At 46.4% G+C, this 19,688-nt stretch overlaps 1 protein-coding gene across 2 annotated transcripts in view; it reads left to right on the forward strand.

Annotated features, from left to right (window-relative positions):
* prr36b (proline rich 36b) overlaps nucleotides 1–15,235 on the forward strand; it is a 31,243-nt gene extending 16,008 nt beyond the window's left edge. For both annotated transcript variants that reach the window (XM_084037964.1, XM_084037965.1), the window contains exons 2-5: nucleotides 461–1,190; nucleotides 1,541–1,619; nucleotides 10,079–10,302; nucleotides 10,931–15,235. In XM_084037964.1, the coding sequence (XP_083894090.1) occupies nucleotides 563–1,190; nucleotides 1,541–1,619; nucleotides 10,079–10,302; nucleotides 10,931–14,106 (4,107 nt within the window). In that variant the 5' untranslated portion in view covers nucleotides 461–562 and the 3' untranslated portion in view covers nucleotides 14,107–15,235. The remainder of the gene's footprint in view (nucleotides 1–460; nucleotides 1,191–1,540; nucleotides 1,620–10,078; nucleotides 10,303–10,930) is intronic.
* Nucleotides 15,236–19,688: the final 4,453 nt, after the last annotated feature.

A 19,688-nucleotide genomic window follows, 5' to 3' on the forward strand; every position in this document is an offset into this window, starting at 1 on the left:
ATGTGTTGATTTTGCAGTAGACATGTTCTCCTCCCATCCTTCTGTGGCTCCTGAGACATAAAACATAACATAAAATGTGTTGACCTAATTGATTGACCTGAGGTTTCCCCCCCCAAGAACGACTTATGAAGCTGTCGTGTGTGATGTATGTCTTTCTCTATGTGCTGCATTGTCCCAGATATGCTTCAGTCCTCTCCTGGGTTTATGCAGCAGTTCAATCCCCTATACTATTTTTATGGTACATCCTGTTCCATTTCTGTCCCGCATTCATTTTGACTGCTAATACTTGGGCGCTTACATAAAAATATTTCTGTATTTGTGTTGTGATGCTGAAGCTGTAAGAAGACTTCACTATCCCAGGGGTTAACAACATCCTGTTGCCTTACTGACTGGAGAGACGGCAAGTGATTTCATGTCTGGTCATGCTGTTGTCCAACTGTATATTATTTTGTCTCTCCAGAACAGACCTTGCTGCCCCAAAAAGCCTGTAGACCTGTGGCCATCCTGTGAGATTTAAGTCAGCCCTGCCTTGCAGAGACGGACCACCACCACTCAAGGGGAGATGAAGCCGGATGGGGTTGCCACGGCAGCGCTGGAACCAATGGAAACATTGGAGTCCAATCCAGTAAATGAAGCGGCAACAGCCATGGAACAGGAGCCCAACCAAGCAGCCAGTCCAGCGGAGCAGGAGATGCCACAGCAACATGTAGGAGAGACGGGCCAGGTGGAACCCCAGCCAGACCAGGTCAAGGACACCCCAGCTGCCAAGACCAGCAACAAGACAGCAGGAGACTCAAAAGCCAAGACTACCAACAAGGCAGCAACCAAGACAAAACCTGGCACCACCAGCCCAACCAAGACCACATTGGCGTCACGGCCCAACACATCCCAGAGCCGCCTCTCAAATGGCGTGTCTAAGCCCCAGACCAATGGAGTGGCTAAGAAAACGGCACCCGCCGCTGCGGTCAAAAAGAGCACCCCAACCCCAGCTCCTTCCAAAAAACCAACAGGCACGGCCCCGCCCCTGGCCTCCAAGAGCAAAGTGGGTGAGAAGAAAGCCACAGGAGCTGGCCCCGCCACCAGTGGCGCAAAGCCGTTGACCGGAACAGCGGCAACCAAGAAGACAGCGCCTGCAGCTGCTAATGTTGTCAAAACCAGCGCTGCTGCAGCTGCCGCTAAAAAGCCCCCAGGTTGGTGAAAATGTCATCACAAAGCAAAAACTTGTGAAGTGTAATTGGAATGTAGGCTGTGTGGGAAGAAAGCCCATCAACAATTAGCGTAGCATGAAATGTTTTCACAGCTCTACTCTAATGAGGAGTGTCCACTGTAATGTGATGATATGCGGATAGATGCACACAGGATGGATTCAGCACACACATTACCCATGCCAGAGTGACTGCTAGTAATCTACACATGCATTTGCCCTAGATCCTTATGACATGACCTATATCTGTGATATATGTTACTATATATTATATCCCACTTTACTACATTATGCTCTTCTAAAATGACTCTTTTCTTTACTTTTTTCTCTCTCCAGCTCCCAAGGCTGTCTCTGCGACTCCCACCAAGCCTAGCTCGGCTGCCTCCCCCAAGCCGCCTGCTTCCAAGACAACCCGGTAAGTGTGACTTTTGTGTAGATTTGTAATCTTACCCTTGCTGGAGTCTACTCACACATCCTCCTATAAGTGGGCTCCTTTTACAGTGATTTTCAAGCAAATCAGTAAATTTGCTTCAGAACAGTAGCAAATCCAAATACATTGCCAGATAGATAAGATTGTGGGGAGTAAGTTCAGCATTATAAAGCTCCTCATTGATAAACAGTTGGTTCAAAAGGCTTCACTTGGCCACAGGTTCAAAGACGACCCTGTTTAAGAAAAAAACACCCTGGAGGAATGAGGGACAATGATCCCCCACATAGAGGCTTGGAAGGGCCGGGTTTAAGTAGGCCAACAATCAGCCTTAGAGGAATGCCTTGCAGGGTTTCACCAGAACAAGCATTATGCAGCAGCATTATTAATAAAACAAGTTTTGGGAAGGAGTCGGGTTTAGAGAGGGGAGGAGCGGCGGTAGGAAGAATTAACTGAAAACAAGAGAATGTGCTTATGTTTTTATTCCTTCAGAGTGAGCATTTCTCCATACCAGCATGTGAGTGTCTGTTTATGTGCAATCGCATCAACATGTGTTCCTCACCTGAGTCACACGATGTGCAGGGGGTCTGGTGCCGAGGTGACTCGGCGATACAGCGGTCTGAAGGAGGCCTTTGTCTGGGAAGACTGTGAAGATTGTGATCTTCACAGTGAAGATAAAGCCTTTGGGAGTCTGACTGTTCTATCAACAGGGGCTCATCCCACTGCCTCCGCCTCTTGTTTGTTTGTTTGTTTGTTTGGTAGAGCAATAGCCTCTTTCTTCCTCCTGTGGTCTACCACCATGGTGTGTTATGTTGTGTTATGTCGCCATGATATAGTATGTCTGTGTAGACACGTTGCGTCATACAGATTGAACCATTTCGAGCAAACTTGTAACAAGTAAAAAACAAAAGAACAACCACGCACTGTAAGCAACCCAAGGAAGACGCTTAAAGGGATAGTTTGACAGTTTGCTCTCCTGTGGAAAGTACAATTATATAGTTATATATAGTTTGTCAATCATTATCAAACATATTTGTTACGCGTTTATGTTACATATGAAAATTGTAACACACACACACCATGTGCCCCAGGTAGCTGGATTGTTGAGCTTACACTCAGATTACAGATTTATACAAAGGTTGATGTGCAAACATCTAATTCAAAAGGATTAGACGAGGGCATGTTAGTAATCGCCACTGTAGTACAGAACGCTCATTGTGAGACCTTTGTGAACTGTCATGGGGAATTTGTTCATAACAAACTTTCTCTGTGGAATGTGAAACTTCAGCACTTTGACTTATATTATAAAAATGTTGAATATAAAATGACATCCACAGCATCATGTAACTGTTTTTAACACTCTGATGGAATAAGTCATAGCAGTCGTATCAGCAGAAAAAAGAGAGCAAATAATTTCCCCCTGCCTATACTGATTGCCATAATACATTAATCATATTGGCACACTGTTTCTGTTGTTGTTTTGTTTCATTGTAGCAGCTGGCATACAAAGCTCCAGACAATTATTTTTCACTGCCACCCCAAAAATGATCTAAATGCTATCATTTTATTTTGTTATAGTCATCCCTGGTGGTTATTTGCATAAAACACACAATTCAAATGATTAGGAGCTAAAGATCTTGCCAGTAGTAGTTTTAATTATATGTAATTAGCCCCTTAGCTGGTCATAACCCCCCCCCCCCCCAATATCTATTTTATATTGATGAGAAAACATCTTCAAACAATTGAACACAATTTGACAGGATTTGAACACTTCACACATGAATCATAAGGATCACAGGTCAGTTACGGTCAATTACACTGCAACAAGTTGGGCACAAGAAGAGCTTGTATGGGTCCTATCAATAGCCCCTTTTCAGCCCTCATCAGTTAAGTCAATGCCCAGCTTGTGTTCCCATGCAGCCCTGGCTTTACTCATAGAACACTCACCAAGTGACAAGCCGGGCCTTTACATAAAAAGACTAATGAGCAAAAGACTGAGCTGAAATCTGGCTAATATTGTAATGAGGTTAACATTGGATTATACGTGTGTGACTAAGTGCACTTTAAATGCAGTATTTTGTGTTGTTAGTGCCGAGTCAGTACAATGTGTTAGCTGTGTTAGATAGCCCAGAGAAGGACTTATCTGCAGTAGATTTACATTTGAATCCCCACGAGAGAGGTATAACCATCACTGCCGATAGGCTCCTCTGACAACACCACGTACCCCGGCAGGCACATTTTGTTAAGTGTGTGTTCGCCCGTCAGCATTTGTGTTTATAATGTGCTGTGACAGGGCCATACATTTCTGCTTTAATTAGATTTTGCCCTTTTCCAACCTCCCTCAATCCTTAATTCAGGCCTGCTATCAGCAGCAGAGTGGTAGAGAGAGAGGAACACACCCTGCTTCCGCTGTTGTGTGACGCACACACAATCACTCACCCACCCACACTGGATCTCTCAATTTACTCGCCGTTACTCCTAAGGATCAATTGATTTAATTCAATCTGCAGCAGGTTCCAGTTATAAAACTGCAGAGCAAATGCAGGTTCACTAAGTGACATCAATCTGATTTAGGGCCCCTCGCAAGTGTTTTGTTCCTCCTATTCAGAGAGAGGTTTTAGCGGAATTGAATATGCCTATACCTTTTTTTTAAGGGTCCTGCAACATAAGTCACCAACACGGCCCTTACCTTTGCTTGCTAGCTAGCTAGCTAACTAGCTATATTCCATCACAAATGTAACATTATCTTAATGTGTGTTTTATCCAGCGACTCTTTTTCTCAGCGGTGAAGTGAAAGAACAAGAAAGACCTGTTGTTAGTGTGAATACATCCCGGTACCAAACCAAAACAGGAAAGCATTGTAGCTTCATCGAGTGACGTCACTTACCCGTCTTTTGGGTGTGTCGTCTTTCTAATTATGCATTTACACAGTCTTATTCTACAGTAGTAGAATGTTACTCTCTTGATGTCCAAAATGATTATCATTAATTAACAAACATCATACGTGTATTTCATGTCACAATTCAAACAGGATCAAAAAATGATTTGTCTCCAGCCATTGACTACCATACATATATTTTTCCAAAATATGGTCCCATGCGGCAAACCTTAAAGGGGCAGGACTTAGCCTCTCTTTAGTCACAGCATTTCAGCACCTGAAGAAAATAGCTCCACACCATGCACCTCATCTGTCTATAAAGATAACTGTATGGGTGTTGAAGCTGAGTCAGTGGTGATGTATGGTTTATGCATCATAGGTTAGGACTGTGTAGGGAAGCGTGTGTAACGTCTAAAGAGAAGACGTTGCCATGTATATGTATATGGGAGTGTGTGTGTGTGTGTGTGTATGTGTGTGCACCTGCTGTTTGAAGCCGATTGCCCACAGCACAGTAAGGGGGAAACATTTTAGCCTGATTTAGTGTGATGAGAAAGTAGAAATCATTATGGATTGTTTGATCGTCATGTCTATGTGTGCTGGGATGTAAGCTAATGGTTTATGAGTCAGCTCATGTGCAGAAATGCTGACCAGTTTGGGCTTTCTTGGGCGGCTGCAAAGATGATTTGTCTCCAGTTATGCATTCATAATTAGGGACTGGTAGCTGCTTCGGTGTATGTATGTATGTGTATGTATACGGAGCAGCATGCAATTAGAATGCGGAGCATGTGTTCATTTGCCGGTATATTACTCAGTGGGATGTAGAGGTAAACGGGGGAAGGGCTGCGTACGTGCTGGGCCGTTGAACACGTGGTACGTCGTGCACGTGCCGCCGAGCTGTTTTCTCGATGCAGCAGAGTGAAGTGAAACAAAAATGGTGGCAGTGGAGTATGGAAGCGACATAATAAGTCATGTGTACCTGCTGAACTCCCATCGCTGCTGCCAGAGACTCATGCAGAGTGTGTGGGCTGTGCATGCAGAGAACACAAGGTGTGTGCATGAATGTGTGTTAGAGAACGAGAGAGGCAGAGGTGGGAAGAAGAAGCGGAGGACCAGAGGGTCTCTCTGCATGAAGCAGAGGGTAATATTGCCCTATAGATTAGAGGACAAAGGAAGGGTATTCAGTCCTTATTTTACAAACTCGGAGGAGGAAACGGAATGAGCTTGCTGTCAGGCGATCAGGTGGTTTTCCTTTTTTGCCAACCACTCAGCCACCCATGTTCCCACATTAGTCATGCTGCTTTCCTCACTGATGGTCCCTTAGGGATGATACAGTTTTATTGCAGTGGATTGAATGCAACCCTCCTCATGATCTAACAAATTGCTGTTGATGTAATGGTCCAGCGCTGGTGTGTTTGTGTATGTGTGTGTGTGTGTGTGTGTGTGTGTGTGTGTGTGTGTGGCGAGCAGCATTCGGGCTCTTTGCCACAGACAGTACTTGAGTCCAGCACCAAGCGGACGACATGTCGCGCAGGCAATAAATCCTCCGTCCTGCTTTGGGTGTGGCAGATGACTCTGTGATGCAGTCTACCGCTGCCATGATTTTATAGACGTGCAGCCGCAGAGCCAATTACCAAATGGCTTTAATGGGCATGAGTCGGAGAGAGGGACACAAGGAGGCGTACATGTTTGATTGTGAGACAAAGGTTTGAGTGTGTGAGGGTGTGTTTGTGGTTGTTCACTCATGCTGCAGACGTGTGATGATGTAATAGACATTCAGAGGAAAGCTGTCTTTTTGTATCAGTTCTATTTTCAACTGAACATTCCCTATTTAATTGGGTCAACTCATCCTTTTCTAACCATTCCTTTTAACATTTTAATATTTGGCTACAATTGCTTTATTGTTCAGTCTAAAGAGAAAGCTGTGCTGATTCTATGACCTTCTTTTCACCCTTTTTATTATATTCCTACGAATAGAAACAAAGAAAAAAAAATATTTTTTAGGGATATGGAATATGAACATGTAGCATTTCACATAATATATGGTATGAACTCTTAACTCCAACTAATTCTGTGCAGTACAGCTTTTCATCAGGTTTGGGTGTTTTTTATCCACATTATGGAACATGAAGCGCCGGGGGCTGCACTTCCTGCTTTGCTGCCGCTGCAGAGCAAGCAGACACCGCTGTGTCTTAGGGCTACCAGCCACAGTGAGCTCCCATTGTCCCACAAAGATACATTAGGAAAGGGATGATCAGATTTAGAGGGAAGATCTCTTATCAGGTTCATATAACAATAACATTTCCAAAGTGCCGCAAGTCACGGGACTGTATGCTTCCTGAGAGGCCACTCCAACCAGGATGGAGATCATGCCTCCATATTTCTGGTGCTTAATTAACACAGCATCATCCGTAATTTGCTGCTCGGCTTGAGAGGAGGGACGCGTCCCACTGTACTTTGTTGCCTCTGCTGCAGGGAAGATGTCTGCCTCATGCTTGCTTAACTCCTGCTTACTCATTTGCCCCCTTTTCATGGTGCATCTCATTATTTAAATCATAGCCCCACTCTTGTTGTATTAGTAACAAAGCAGCACCAGCGGCAGGCAACCATGTTTTCACACACAGCAATCGCTCCTCTGCCCCAATGATTGAGGGAATGTGTAGTTGCAATAAAGCTAGTAGGTTATTAATGATCCTCAGGCGACGATGGGGAACTTTAAGGACTTTGCTGCCTGTAGCAACAAACAGTCATCAGATTGTTCAGCTCCGGTGCATTTCCGCCCAACATTTAAGTCCGTTTTATATTGCTGTTTCTCTCGGCGGGGGAACAATGAACGCAGCCTCCTACAAGATGCCACTGAGTTAATGTAGCATCATTTAAAGACTACAATAACTCATAAAAGCGGCGCTGTCATTCAGCTGAGCTTAACTACCGAATGAACGGAAGCTTAAAACAATTCAAGTATCAATACATCACTGTATCAGACATCCATGTGTGTCGTTAAGTAACTCACAACACAGGATCTTATTTTTCCGTGGGCTGGTCTATGAAATACTGTAATGGGTTTTCGTCTGTGCAGACTGCCTTCTTTGATAAGGAAGAAGAAGACACTGATATGAGATAATGTGTAATCGGATGAATATTATCTGCCCCCTGTGTCCCATCTCTTTCTCTCTGGTTTGGGCTCTATCTCCCTCTTTCCTCTTTCTTTCTCAGTGGCCTGGTTAATTACCAGCACTCTCTAAAGTAGTCCTGTCTTTTTGGATTATCCATATTCCTTTTAATAAACGGATTATTGGGAATCTGAATATCCCCTCAGCATACTTCATATCTAATACCACATTCTGTATCGTTTAAGTCTCCCCATTCTCCTCTCCCTGTAATTCTTTTCTTATCTTTTACTCTCTCATTCAGGCATCACAGATAGGAGCATATTTTTTCAAAAGCTTATTTTCATTCCACCTTTTGACATCTTGTTCAATGGTGCCCGATTTTAGGCTGGACATCTGAACATCTCATTCCCAATTAAAGTTTAGGATTCAGAGCTTTGCCGTAGAGGATGTTATGGAGAAGACGTTTTTAATTAAATGTACTTTCTCAGACATTGATTTGTTTCCCCTTAGGTAACAATGGTTCTGCCAAGGATTTGGTGCAACTTTGGCCGACAGTACATTTCTCCACTGTGCCAGCTGATAATATTTATTGTCTCTATTAAAAAAATGATGAGAGGGCTTTGTTTCCTCATCATGAACCGCTCTGCTTTTCCAGTAAACACACAGTAAATCAACGTGTTACTGGTGAGTCTGTAAGTGGTTTTCCATACCTTGTTATGGATTTTAGATTAGTAAAACTGCATCGCCATGATCCAGCAACCCCTCTATGAGTAACACACCTTTCACTACCTCAAAGCCAATTCTAAAGTGTGTTCATCAGCTGTAAAAGCTTGTTTGAACCTCTGACAGGACCACACCCCAATTGTGTTGCCACCCGTTGCTCCCGGCTTTAATTTAGTTTTATGTTACCAAACCGTACTGTTGTGAACAGCACGCACTATCGGGAGAAGTTATTTTTGTTCTCCTTTCAGTATTAAAGATTAACGTGGTCCCAGCCATTTTCACTCTCCCACTACCTCCCTGTTCTCTTTCTGCCAGTCCTAGCTCAATTCTTTATTTAGAATCAGCCAGTTAGTGTGACGTGAGCCCGGGAGATTGCACACCACCGCCTTGTCAGGACTACTAGATGTAGGTTACTTCGCTCAGATGTGACATAGAAGCCAGCTTCTGGGCCACGCAGGCAGGCTGATGCATATTGCCCCAAGTGTCATTCCCTCGTGGGGACTGGGTTTAGACGAGATCAGGGACAGGGTTGACCAGGGTACGAAGGCCTCTCTGGGGTCTGTTGTGACTCACCTCCCAGACTGCTTCACTTCTTAACCCCTCAGGGGAGTTTGTCATGGGACTGTGGCAGAGCGAGCTGGGCCTCGGTCTATTTTGATGTTGTAGAACAAAACGTTAACATTTCTTAAGCTTGTGTTAACACTGACCTTATTTCAGTCATTTCCCACAAACTCATTAAAAACAACAATTGACTTCGAGGCAAAGGAACTAATTCCCAGGTTTTAAGACTCATTCCTGCAGCGCTCTTGATTTATGAAATGCAAATTTCTCCCAACATGCTTATTTTTTTTAATCTAGCACCTTTTCATTTAGGTTTGTGCAATTCAATATGCTTTACAAATGACAGAAGAAGCAAATAAAACAACAAATCCAAACAATCAATTGATAAAAGACAATAAATATAACAGATAAGAGGGAATAAAAACATTTAAAAATATGAATACATGACCTCATCATGCTAACCCATAACCAAGGACATGAAGGCCTGGTCCATACATTGCAAGCAGGTCAGGCAAATAGGCGGGTGCTTTAAAAACACATGTTAAAAGAAGCTTTAATGGGATCTCTCCCTCTGGTCTCAGCAGTGTTTTGAATCAGTAATAAGGAGGGGTGTCAGTCTACCCTCTTGTTATCTTAGTAACAGTAGTCTTCTGTGGTGGGCTTCTGTGGTGGGCACATGTTTACAAGTACTCATTGGATTTGGGCAAGTGCCACATCTGTGAAAGCCTATTTAGGTCAGGGCCTCGGCTGCTCGTGCGCCCTTTAAGTGCGGCCTATCCTCTCTTCATCCCTACTAAAAAGTATTACTTTAGTCTTGCTCATGTTTGGGCTGTTTCTGAGGATGTCCTCTGGCAGAAGTTGTGACTAACGGATGATACGATAAAGTCCTGCTCCCTGTCACAATCATTCTGAGTTACTTATAGTGAAGGGCTGAGTACCACATGGTCAGGGAGAGACCTGACGTCGGCCCCGAGCTTTGGATTGCTTGAGTGCTTGAGTCACCTTCAGTTAATCTCCATCCCTTTTTTTGTAAGTAAGGAAATCACTGTCTTATTGAGCTCACCTAAGTACGTCCGTTTCATGGCGATGATGAAAGATAGTACAAGTAAGCCTAGAGTCTGTGCTGTAATGCGTCTCAATAGTTCTCCACCTTCTTCTTTGTGTTATTTCTTCAGGCCTACACCTGGCACGGCAGCATCATCTCGTCCGACCACAGGTGCATCCAGGACACCCACTGCCAGCACAACCAAGAGCTCCCCAGCTACAGCCAAAACTACCACCCCGAAAACCTCCTCCACTCCTGCCAAGCCTGCTGCGTCCAGACTAACCTCCACTACCCCCTCTGGTGGCAAACCTCCAGCATCACAAACCTCCAGAAACGTAACCCCTGTGAAAAAAGGTAAAAGGATGTTGTTGAAAGCAACGATGCACAAGCGAGCATATATATATGTTTATTTTATTTTATAAAAACTTTATCCCACAACCATGCGTTGATTTCTCTCCGTCAGAGTGGAACTTCTTGATATGAATACAGTGTCAGTGTCATAACTAGGCAAGTGCTTTACATAAAACATTAAAAGCATTGGAGAAAAAGCATTAAAACAAGCCAATAAAATAAAAATAAAAATGTAAAAAAATGAATTAATTAAAACAAGAATAATGAGGAATAGAAATGACAGTGCAGTATAAGAAGTTCATAGATAGTATTTATTACTGAAAGGCAGTGGAAAACAGAAAAGTCTTCAGTCTTGATTTAAAAGAGCTGAGAAGTTTGTTCCAGATATGTGGTGCCCTAAAAACTAAGACTTTTGGTCTTAGTGAGGACTCGAGCAGCAGCGTTCTGAATTAAATGCAGCTGTCTGACTTTTTAGGGAGACCTGTAAAGACACCGTTACAGTAGTCGAACTACAGAATATAACAATATTTTTTTTTATCCATAATCTGCTGTATAATAATAATAATAATAATACCTAATTTAGTTTAATGATATACTTGTTTAACCATTCCCTGTGCTGTGTTTCCCCCAGATGTTACCAAACCCACCACTTCAGCACCCAAAAAGCCTGCAGAGTCCCCCCTTGCCCGCCCTTCCCCCGCAACGAAGTCGGCAAAACCGGAGACCCCCAAATCAGCCTCAAAATCAGACGCCGCCACCAAAAAGCCTGCTGCTAGTAAAGCCGCAGAAACAAAAACACCCAACCGCAGCAGTAAGCCCACACCTTCCAAGCCCCTTGGCAACAAGCCAGCTGCAGCCAAGACTTCCACCCCCAAGAAACCTGTGGGCAGCAGCACCCCGACTCCAGTGAAACGAGGCCCCAAACCGGGAACTGTTGCAGAACCTGAAAAGGAAATAGCTGCTGCGGTAGCCACCGCTGCAGCTATCGCTACTGCGGCGGCTGTCATTGCAGGGCCAGAGGTACCAGTACCGTCTATGGAGCCATCTGCTGCACCAGACCTGATGGCAAGCCAGACCGAAGCAGCACAGGAAAAGACTTCAGACCCAGTATTAGAATCAATGCAAGAACCAACACCAGAGCCAGTACGGCAACTAACACCAGAGCCAGTACGGCAACCAACACCAGAACCTGTACGGGAACCGACACCAGAACCTTTAAGAGAGCTGACACCAGAACCCGTAAGAGAGCTGATGCCAGAACCTGTACGGGAACCGACCCCAGAACCTTTAAGAGAGCTGACACCAGAACCCATAAGAGAGCTGACGCCAGAACCCGTAAGAGAGCTGACACCAGAACCCGTAAGAGAGTTGACACCTGTACGAGAACCAAGTCCAGAACAAGAACGAGACATGTCTCCCGAGCCTCTCCCAGAACCACTGTCTCAGCCTTCAGCAGAGGAAGAACTAGGAGCTGAACAAGGCAGTCAGCTGGCAGCTCAGCTGGACCTCTTCACATTCAACGAGTCTGCCAACGAATCGGTTTCCTCCCTGGGAACTACTGTCATGTCTCCTCCTTGTTCCCCACCAGGCGCTGTTTCCCCCCTCAGAGAGCCACAGAATGCCTCTTCTCTGCTGGGAATGCATGTCCAGTCTGATCCCTGGGACAGGAACCAGGCCCTGGCGTCATCTGACTTTGCTCCACAGAGCCTAGTCAATGTGATTAACTTGCACACAGAAGAAGAAAAGGATAATAAAACACAGTTTGAGGCACGGATGACAAGGGAGGAGGAAGAGGAGGAGGAAGAAGAAGAAGAAGATGACGACAAGGAGAACCTGTTTATGCCTACGTCAACAGCTCCATCTGCAGAGGCTTTCAACATGATGGCACAGCCTCACTTGTTGGGTACCTCGCCGATGGACGACTTCGCCTCCGGGGACCTGCTCTCCCCTCACGAAAAGGAGGAGGCAGTGGAAAAGGCAGATGAGGAGATAAATGAGGATGATGACGAGGAGGATGAGGATGATGATGAGGAACAGAGGAGACTGGGCCACCAGCCTTCATCCTTGGCCACCGACATGAGCACGTCTCAGCCCTCTGACGAGTTCCAAGTGAGGTCCTCGGCCTTCGGGGGTTCCGCAGGGTGGCACGGGGACGACCTGCTGTCTGGGATGGACTCTGAGGACGTGAGCAGCTGCACCAGCAGTCGGCAGCAGGGCGTGTCTGACCTCAGCAGCGCTCAGCACACTGCAATACTGGAAGGCACCCAGAGCTCAGACGCCCTGGTCGACTCAAGTCTACGGGGCTCCGAGGGAGACGGCAATCTCATGGGTTCCCCCAACGTGGAAACTCTGGCCAATGAGGAAGAGGAAGATGAGGACGAAGAGGACGAACGGGTGGATGATATGGACCTGAGTTCTGAGAGAGTAGAGGAGCATCACAAGGTGTTCCAGCAGCAGGAGCACGATGAGGACGAGGAGGATGAAGATGTCGAGATGCACAGTGAAGGTGTGACAGAGAGCTGTGGGAATGTAGATGAAGATGACTTTAATGAGGAGGAGCGTTTAGACAACCTAAATCGATCCGTTCCTCCGCCTAGCGTCCCCCCCACCTCCTCCTGGGGCCAGTCCAACCCCTTCTGTGATACCTGGGCTCAACCAAGCTCACTGCTCCCCGTCTCCTCCCCCAGTCCCGTGTCTGACCACGGTGCAGCCGAGTCTGAAACGCCCATCCTGTCTCCTGCCATGGCGCATTTGGACAGCGCTGCCCCTTCCTTTGCTCCTCAGTCAGAGCATGAACCCCAGCATCAGCAGTCAGCCCATGATGAGATGGAGAGCTCAGCGGATAAGGAGGCTCACATCCTATTTGCCGCCCCAGCTGCAGGCATGTCCCAGTCCGGCACTCTGAGTGCCACAGCTCCGGCCGTTCATAGCAGTAGCGAGACGAGCACTCCAGAGGAACTCCGTGACTACGACAGCAGCTCCGGGGTGGAGTCCCGCTCTGACAAACAGCAGACCCCAGTGCCCGCTTCAGTCCACGCCGACATGGAGCAAGACCTGGGTATTCACTTGGAGAAAGGCGATGGAGAAGAGGAGGAGGCTGAGACACTCCCTGCCGACGAGGTCCTTGGAACAGGACCCCCAACGGCTCCAGCATCCGCCCCGTCTTCCCCCTCCACCTCCGGAGACGAGGCCAGCGACACGGAGGGCGAGATGCAAATAAACGACCCCGACGCACCAGTGATTATGGACGAGAGTGCTGGATTTGAAAGCCCTCCTCCCACCTGCAATCTGCCCGCTCTTGACGAGGATGAGGAGGCGGGGGACACACCGGCCGGAGAGGGCGAAGAGGACGGAGGTGGGACCACCCCTCAGTCAGCCAACTCCGTGGCATCGTACGGCTTTGACTGCACCACGTCCAACTCAAATGCCCACTCCATGGCCGAGAGCTGCGGAAAAAGCCCGGGGATCTTCTCCCTGGAGAATGAGGAGCAGCTGCCAGAGGAGGCCAAGGACCCCTCCCTCATCAAGGAGCTGACCCTGCCATCAGCTGCTGCGGCCCAGGCAGAGGACCTGCTGGGCAGACCCGTGGACCTGATGCCTTGGGGCCACCCGGGAGAGAGTCAGCTTAGCGGTCCAGACGAGCACCACTACATGCTGGGGGGGAAGATTGCAGCGGATCACCTGGAGGACGTCGACCCATTGGAGCCCAGTCGCCACCTTGGGGCCATGGAAACTGCCGACAGCCAGACACCCTACTACTCTACCATATGTGATAAGACTGATAGTTTTCTGGCAGGTAATGTATAAGTCCCTCCTATTACCCCTGGAATGCACCTTTTCCCCGCAACCCTCCCCCGTTACCTGTTGTTTGTTTTCTCTCCAGTTGGGTTAGAAGGCTTAGAAGAAGAAAAAAAAAAGGAGAGCAAGATTGTAGGAAAAGATTTTAAAAAATGAACAAATGAGATGGGAAAAAATGACTGTAGCAATTTTTAAATGAAGCCTCCCTCTTTCATACTGTTCTGATCGTGGTTATGAGTGTATGGCTTAAACTCCTTTATGTACTATAGCTACTACCATTTTCTAGTAGAATGTTCTTTTTCAGTAACACTGCATATTACCTAGCCCCTGATGGGGTAATGACTGATGGTCCACTGTGACTGAGCTTTTAAATGGAAAAAAAAGAAGAAGAAAAAAAAAAAACACAGATGGAATGAAATGGACTCATTGTGTATTTATCCTACTGTTTTTACCGAACAAATGTCAATGATTGTTTTTTCTTTTTTTGGTTTTGTATTTGCTTATTTGTTGTTTTCCGTTCGTTCGTTTGTTGTTTTTTTTTTCTCTGTTTAAACCTGGTCCTCCCTACCCTGTGTACACACGCTTCACATTCAACAGCACCATAGCGATAGTCACATGCTCCTTTTTAAAAGTTTGTTTTTCAAAGCTTAGCTATCAAGATAAAGGCTAGATATTAACACGGCAGATTTGTTGAGGTAGGTGTGGGAGTATTAGATTGCAGTCGGTGAAGTTTTAAATGTGTGCTTCAAGAGGCTCTACGCTCTTTGCATAGATTGTTAAGGTATATAACGTGCAGTCACGTACAGTATGTGTTTCAGGCATTTGGTTTTAAGTGGCCAAGCTTCAAGCCTCCGTTAGCTGATCGTTTGTGTTCCAGAAGAGACTAACAGCTAGCCTTTTATTTGTGATGAGACCCTGCATTGTCATACATCGCTCTCACCGTCGAGCTTTACACTCGCTGAAACGTTTTCATAGTGAGCGTTTGGTTTACTATTTCAACAGTATATTGCATGTTTAACTAACATAAAGACTGTGTACTACCTTGAATTTGAAACAGTTCTACACTAGACATGTTCATCAATGAATGATTCACACTAGGTTATCTTTCAAAATTCCATTAAAACATCATTGCAAGGCATTTTGTTCCTGTTTCTTATTTCCCCTACGGATCCAGCATGCCTGAACTTGCTGTCCTCGTGTTCGAGCCGCTGTGTATTTTGTGTGTCCACACAACTCATTTCCCATGGCGTCTCCTACTCTTCCCCATGGGAATAACGGGCAAACAGGAAGTGATGCAACATTGTACAATGGTGCTCTATCTAAAATGGAATTTTGGTGGAATCACAGAGAACGGTGTCCCCCAGCATGCTTATATCCCTTCATGACGTTTTCAGATTCTCCACACGGTGACCAACACCACATTCAGACCAAATCCCTATCAGGTGGTGCTCACTTAAAGGTACCCTGTAGAGGTTTCACCGTAACGCATTGTGTGCATCCTTCGGGTCTAACAAACGCGTTGAATGCATTTCCCCTCCCATAAAACGTGGAATATCTACATCTATATCTGCTAGCGTGCAGTCGTCTTCTTCTGTGCCTCTGTTGGTACATTGCTACGCTTGTTGTTGCTTTATGGCCCCCAGCTGGCAATCAGAGGAATCGCATAAAACCAGTCGCCCGCCAGTAAAAACGTTAGCACTAATGCTGGTCAAAAACGTCACAGAGTCCAATAAACAAAACGTAGGTAGGAAATACTCTCAACAAACAGGGTGAAAGTGTCAAACATATGTCCCTGTAACGGCCCCTCTTCGTGCACTTGCATGCATCTGAATGCTGAAGCTAAAGAAGACCAAACCCGTTTCTCCCTTCCATGCCTTGTTCCTCTGAAACTGCCCGCTCCTTCATATCAAAACCCTGACGTGGGGGAAACAAACCTCCCGTGTCGAACCTCATGCACCCATTTGATTGTTTTCTAAATTCATATATTCATCAGAGTCTGCAAATGGTGTTTCAGGTTTGTGTTTTGGGCCGCTTTCCTTTTGAAAACACTCACAAAGGGGCACCGGAATATAAAGAGTATCAGCTGCCTTTAGCATCATCTTCATGACCTGCTTATGAGTGTCATCAATCTCTGTGATGCGTTTGTTGATTTGATCCCCTGTGTTTGTATTCGTCTCAGTCTAATACCTGTTGTCTGTATTGTACTGTGTGCATACGACCGCTGTCTTGCATGTTAAACCATGTATTCAAAGTGGACAACGCATCAGATATGAGTGTTTAGTTCAATAAATCAATCAAAGGTACATATGGTTACATGAATACAAGACAATGCAACTTAGAGAGAAAACATCAAGTAACAACCTTATGATTTGTTTGTTTCTTGCCTTGTACATGCAGTTAAGAGATATTTAATCCTGTGTCATGGATGTCACTTTATTTTGAGAGCCCCGTCCTTTTTTTTCGTTCCACCTCCGCCCTGTTGTCGACTCTCTCCTGAACCCTCTTACTTCCTGGTCCCTGTTGTTGTACCAACCCGTTCTGTTTGATGCATGCATCTCTAATGGATGCACCAAGTGATCTTGACTGTCTCACAGGAGACGAGAAGATGGATGAAGATCACAAGCTCCAAACCCACTCGCAGGAAGACAACCAGAACCAGAACCACACTGCCTCTCTTCCTATAGCCAATGGCCACTACTTGGCATTGGTCCCAGGCAACAGGAGGCCCATTGATCCCACTGTTGCGGCGCATTTCGCCAATATCGTGCCCCCTCCTCCTTTGATAGACCTCAACGCCGACGGTCAGGCCGGCGGAGAACAGTTGAGGAGGCTGGAGCAGCACCAAGAGAAGCTGCGAGAGATGCAGCACCGCCAGGAACAGGAGAGGCAGAAGAGGCAGTGGCTGGAGGAGGAGCGTCTGAGGCTGGAGCAGCAGAAGCAGCTGGAGAAGCAGCGCAGGGAGCTCCTCCAACTGCAGCTGCAGCAGCAGCAGCAGGAGCACCGGCACCGCAGGCAGGTTCTGCAGTGGCAGCTAGAGCTGGAGCAGCAGTATCGCATGCAGCAGAAACAGATCCAGCAGCAGCAGCAGCTGAGGAGAAGCCCGACTGGAGTCATGCTGTCCCCATCCTCGGGGCTCTGCACCATCTACGAAGCCATGGAAACCAGCGACGAGGAGGACGAGGCCAGGGGAGAGCAGAACAGGAACCGGCAGGTGGTCGGGAAGAGGACGCCCTCGTCCCACGGCGTGGCGCAGGACTCCCAGAGGCAGCTGGGTCCGGTCCCTCCTCGGGAGCTGGAATGGAACAAGAAGGTGGACATGGTCCAGCAGCTCATCAACCAGACCTTGATGCTGTCTGGAGAGGGAGGCTGCCCTCCTCTCCTCCTCCTCCCCGTGGGGACAGGAGGCACCTTGAGTCCCTTGGAGAGCAGCATGTGGCCTATGCTGCCCCAGCTCAGCCCTCCTGCCGCCACAGTCACCTCCGTCAGCAGCTACTCCCCGGACAGCCAGGGCAGCACCCCGCCTGGAGACTGGACCGTGGTGGAGGTGGAGACCCAGCACTGAAGGCAGCGAGCCAACAAGTTGATCAAACGATGAGCAAATCAACATATTAATTATAGGAATAGTTCAACATTTTGGGATATATGCTTAGATGCTTTCTGGCAGAGAGTAAGCGTGCAGATATAAGTTAACTTAGCATAGCATGGTCAGTCCCAAGGTAACAAAATCAACCTCTAAGGCTCACTAATTCACTTTTTTGTTCAAAGTGTGGTATCAACAAATCTGTTTCTTGTGTGTTCTGGAGCAGTTGCTAGGCAACCAGCCGACTCCAAGAAGTGACTGCACTCTCAGCCAAGAAAAAGTCTGGCCTATAGCTCCTCGTACAACCACTTTAATGTTATGCTTGTTTATCAATGAGCTTTAGAGGTGCTTGGTCTGCAAATTTTCGCAAATTTTGTTTTTATTGCGGGACCAAGGCTAGCTGTTTCCAGTCTTTACGCTATGCTAAGCTAACCGGCTTCTGGTTGTAGCTTAATGGCTATTTTTGGATAGACTGACATTAAAGTAGCATCAATGTTCTCATCTATCTCCCGGGAAGAAAGTGGATAAGCATATTTCCTTAAAGCTATTCCTTTGAATGAGCATCTCAACATGTATCCTGAGCCTGAACTTTAGCGACATATTTGTATTTACGCTGTCAGAGAAAAAAAACCCATATCAAACAATGCAGTCATATCTGAAGCCATACGGGGATTTCAACGATCAGAGTAGTGATCGCTTCATGAAGTGTGTTTTTTTTATGATTTTTATCCCATCACAAGTCAGATCGTCATATGACCGCCTAAAACTGATTTCCCTTGAACATCCTTATTCTTGCTAATCCATATCTGTACGCTGTAGATGCACCAAATCCTTGATTCCTGTTTCCCAGACACGCGTATTACAAACCGTAACCTCACATTAGAGCATGCTTCCGTACCAGAAGCACTTAGTAGCAGTCCTCATGGACTGAAAGGCACTGTAACTCTTAGAAACACTGCTGTCGTGTTGTGCGGGGCGGAGCTCCACTGTGTTTCCCTCTTTTTGTGTCACATTTATTCCTGGGACCAAATCTTGGTCACCCTCTCAGACGAGAGACTGAGCTATGACAAATTGCACTTGTTTTTCTTCTATTTATTGTGTAGGCCAACGTATTTATACAGGTAAGTGGCAGTAATGTTCATAGATTTACATGTTTGTGGACCCCCAAAATCCCCACCAGTCTCTGGTCCGTAAGTGACCTCACTGGACCACCAGGTTCCTCGTGGACTTTGTGGCGTCGTCTGTCATGGAGGAAGAGGCGGCGTGAGAGAGAAGAAGGCCCTCCTTGTTGTGCTGCGAGGGGAGGGAAGGTTAGGAGGGTGCTGGGCTGGGGGGAGTGATGGGAGGGGGGAGGGAGGGGGGAGCTGTTGTCTCCTCTCACATTCCAAAGTTGAAAGCTCATTTCCTGGGTCGCCCAGTATTCAGGGAGTCTCCGAGGTTACCGATGATGTCATGGTGGCAGAGAAAGGAGGACGTCTGAGATGAGACAATGCAAGCAGTGAGGGGGGGAGAGGGTGATGGGAGGGTGGTGGTGGTGGGGGACTCGAGGACCAACAGCTCATGCTCACTACTTATTATGTGTTCACTATAACATTAGACTTCCCTCTACACCTTCATATATTTTATGCTGTTTTGTGATTTGTGCAGTCTATATCCGAATCACGCCTGTAACCACGTCATCAGAACCTATCAGGGCGTGTCTCATATCAGTCACTGTGATTTAAAAAAAAAAAGCACCTGTCTGTCTCATTGTGTCTGCACGAGGTGAGGAGACACGAAATACAACACCGCCACCTGTTGGCTGCATGAGAGAGAGACACCCAATGTGATTTACAATAAATCACTAGGTGTGTGTTTTCTTTTTCTATTATTACTCTTATGCACCGCTACTACAAGTGAAATGCACAATTTTATATGACACGGGAGCTAAATGGATCTCCAATTAATATTTGTGGCATTTGAACGCAGAATATAGTTTTCTAAATTGTATAAGAATTTATACTGCAGTCAC

This window comes from Eutrigla gurnardus, assembly GCF_963514095.1.
Source record: "Eutrigla gurnardus genome assembly, chromosome: 20".
In the NCBI taxonomy this organism is placed as follows: Eukaryota; Metazoa; Chordata; class Actinopteri; order Perciformes; family Triglidae; genus Eutrigla; species Eutrigla gurnardus.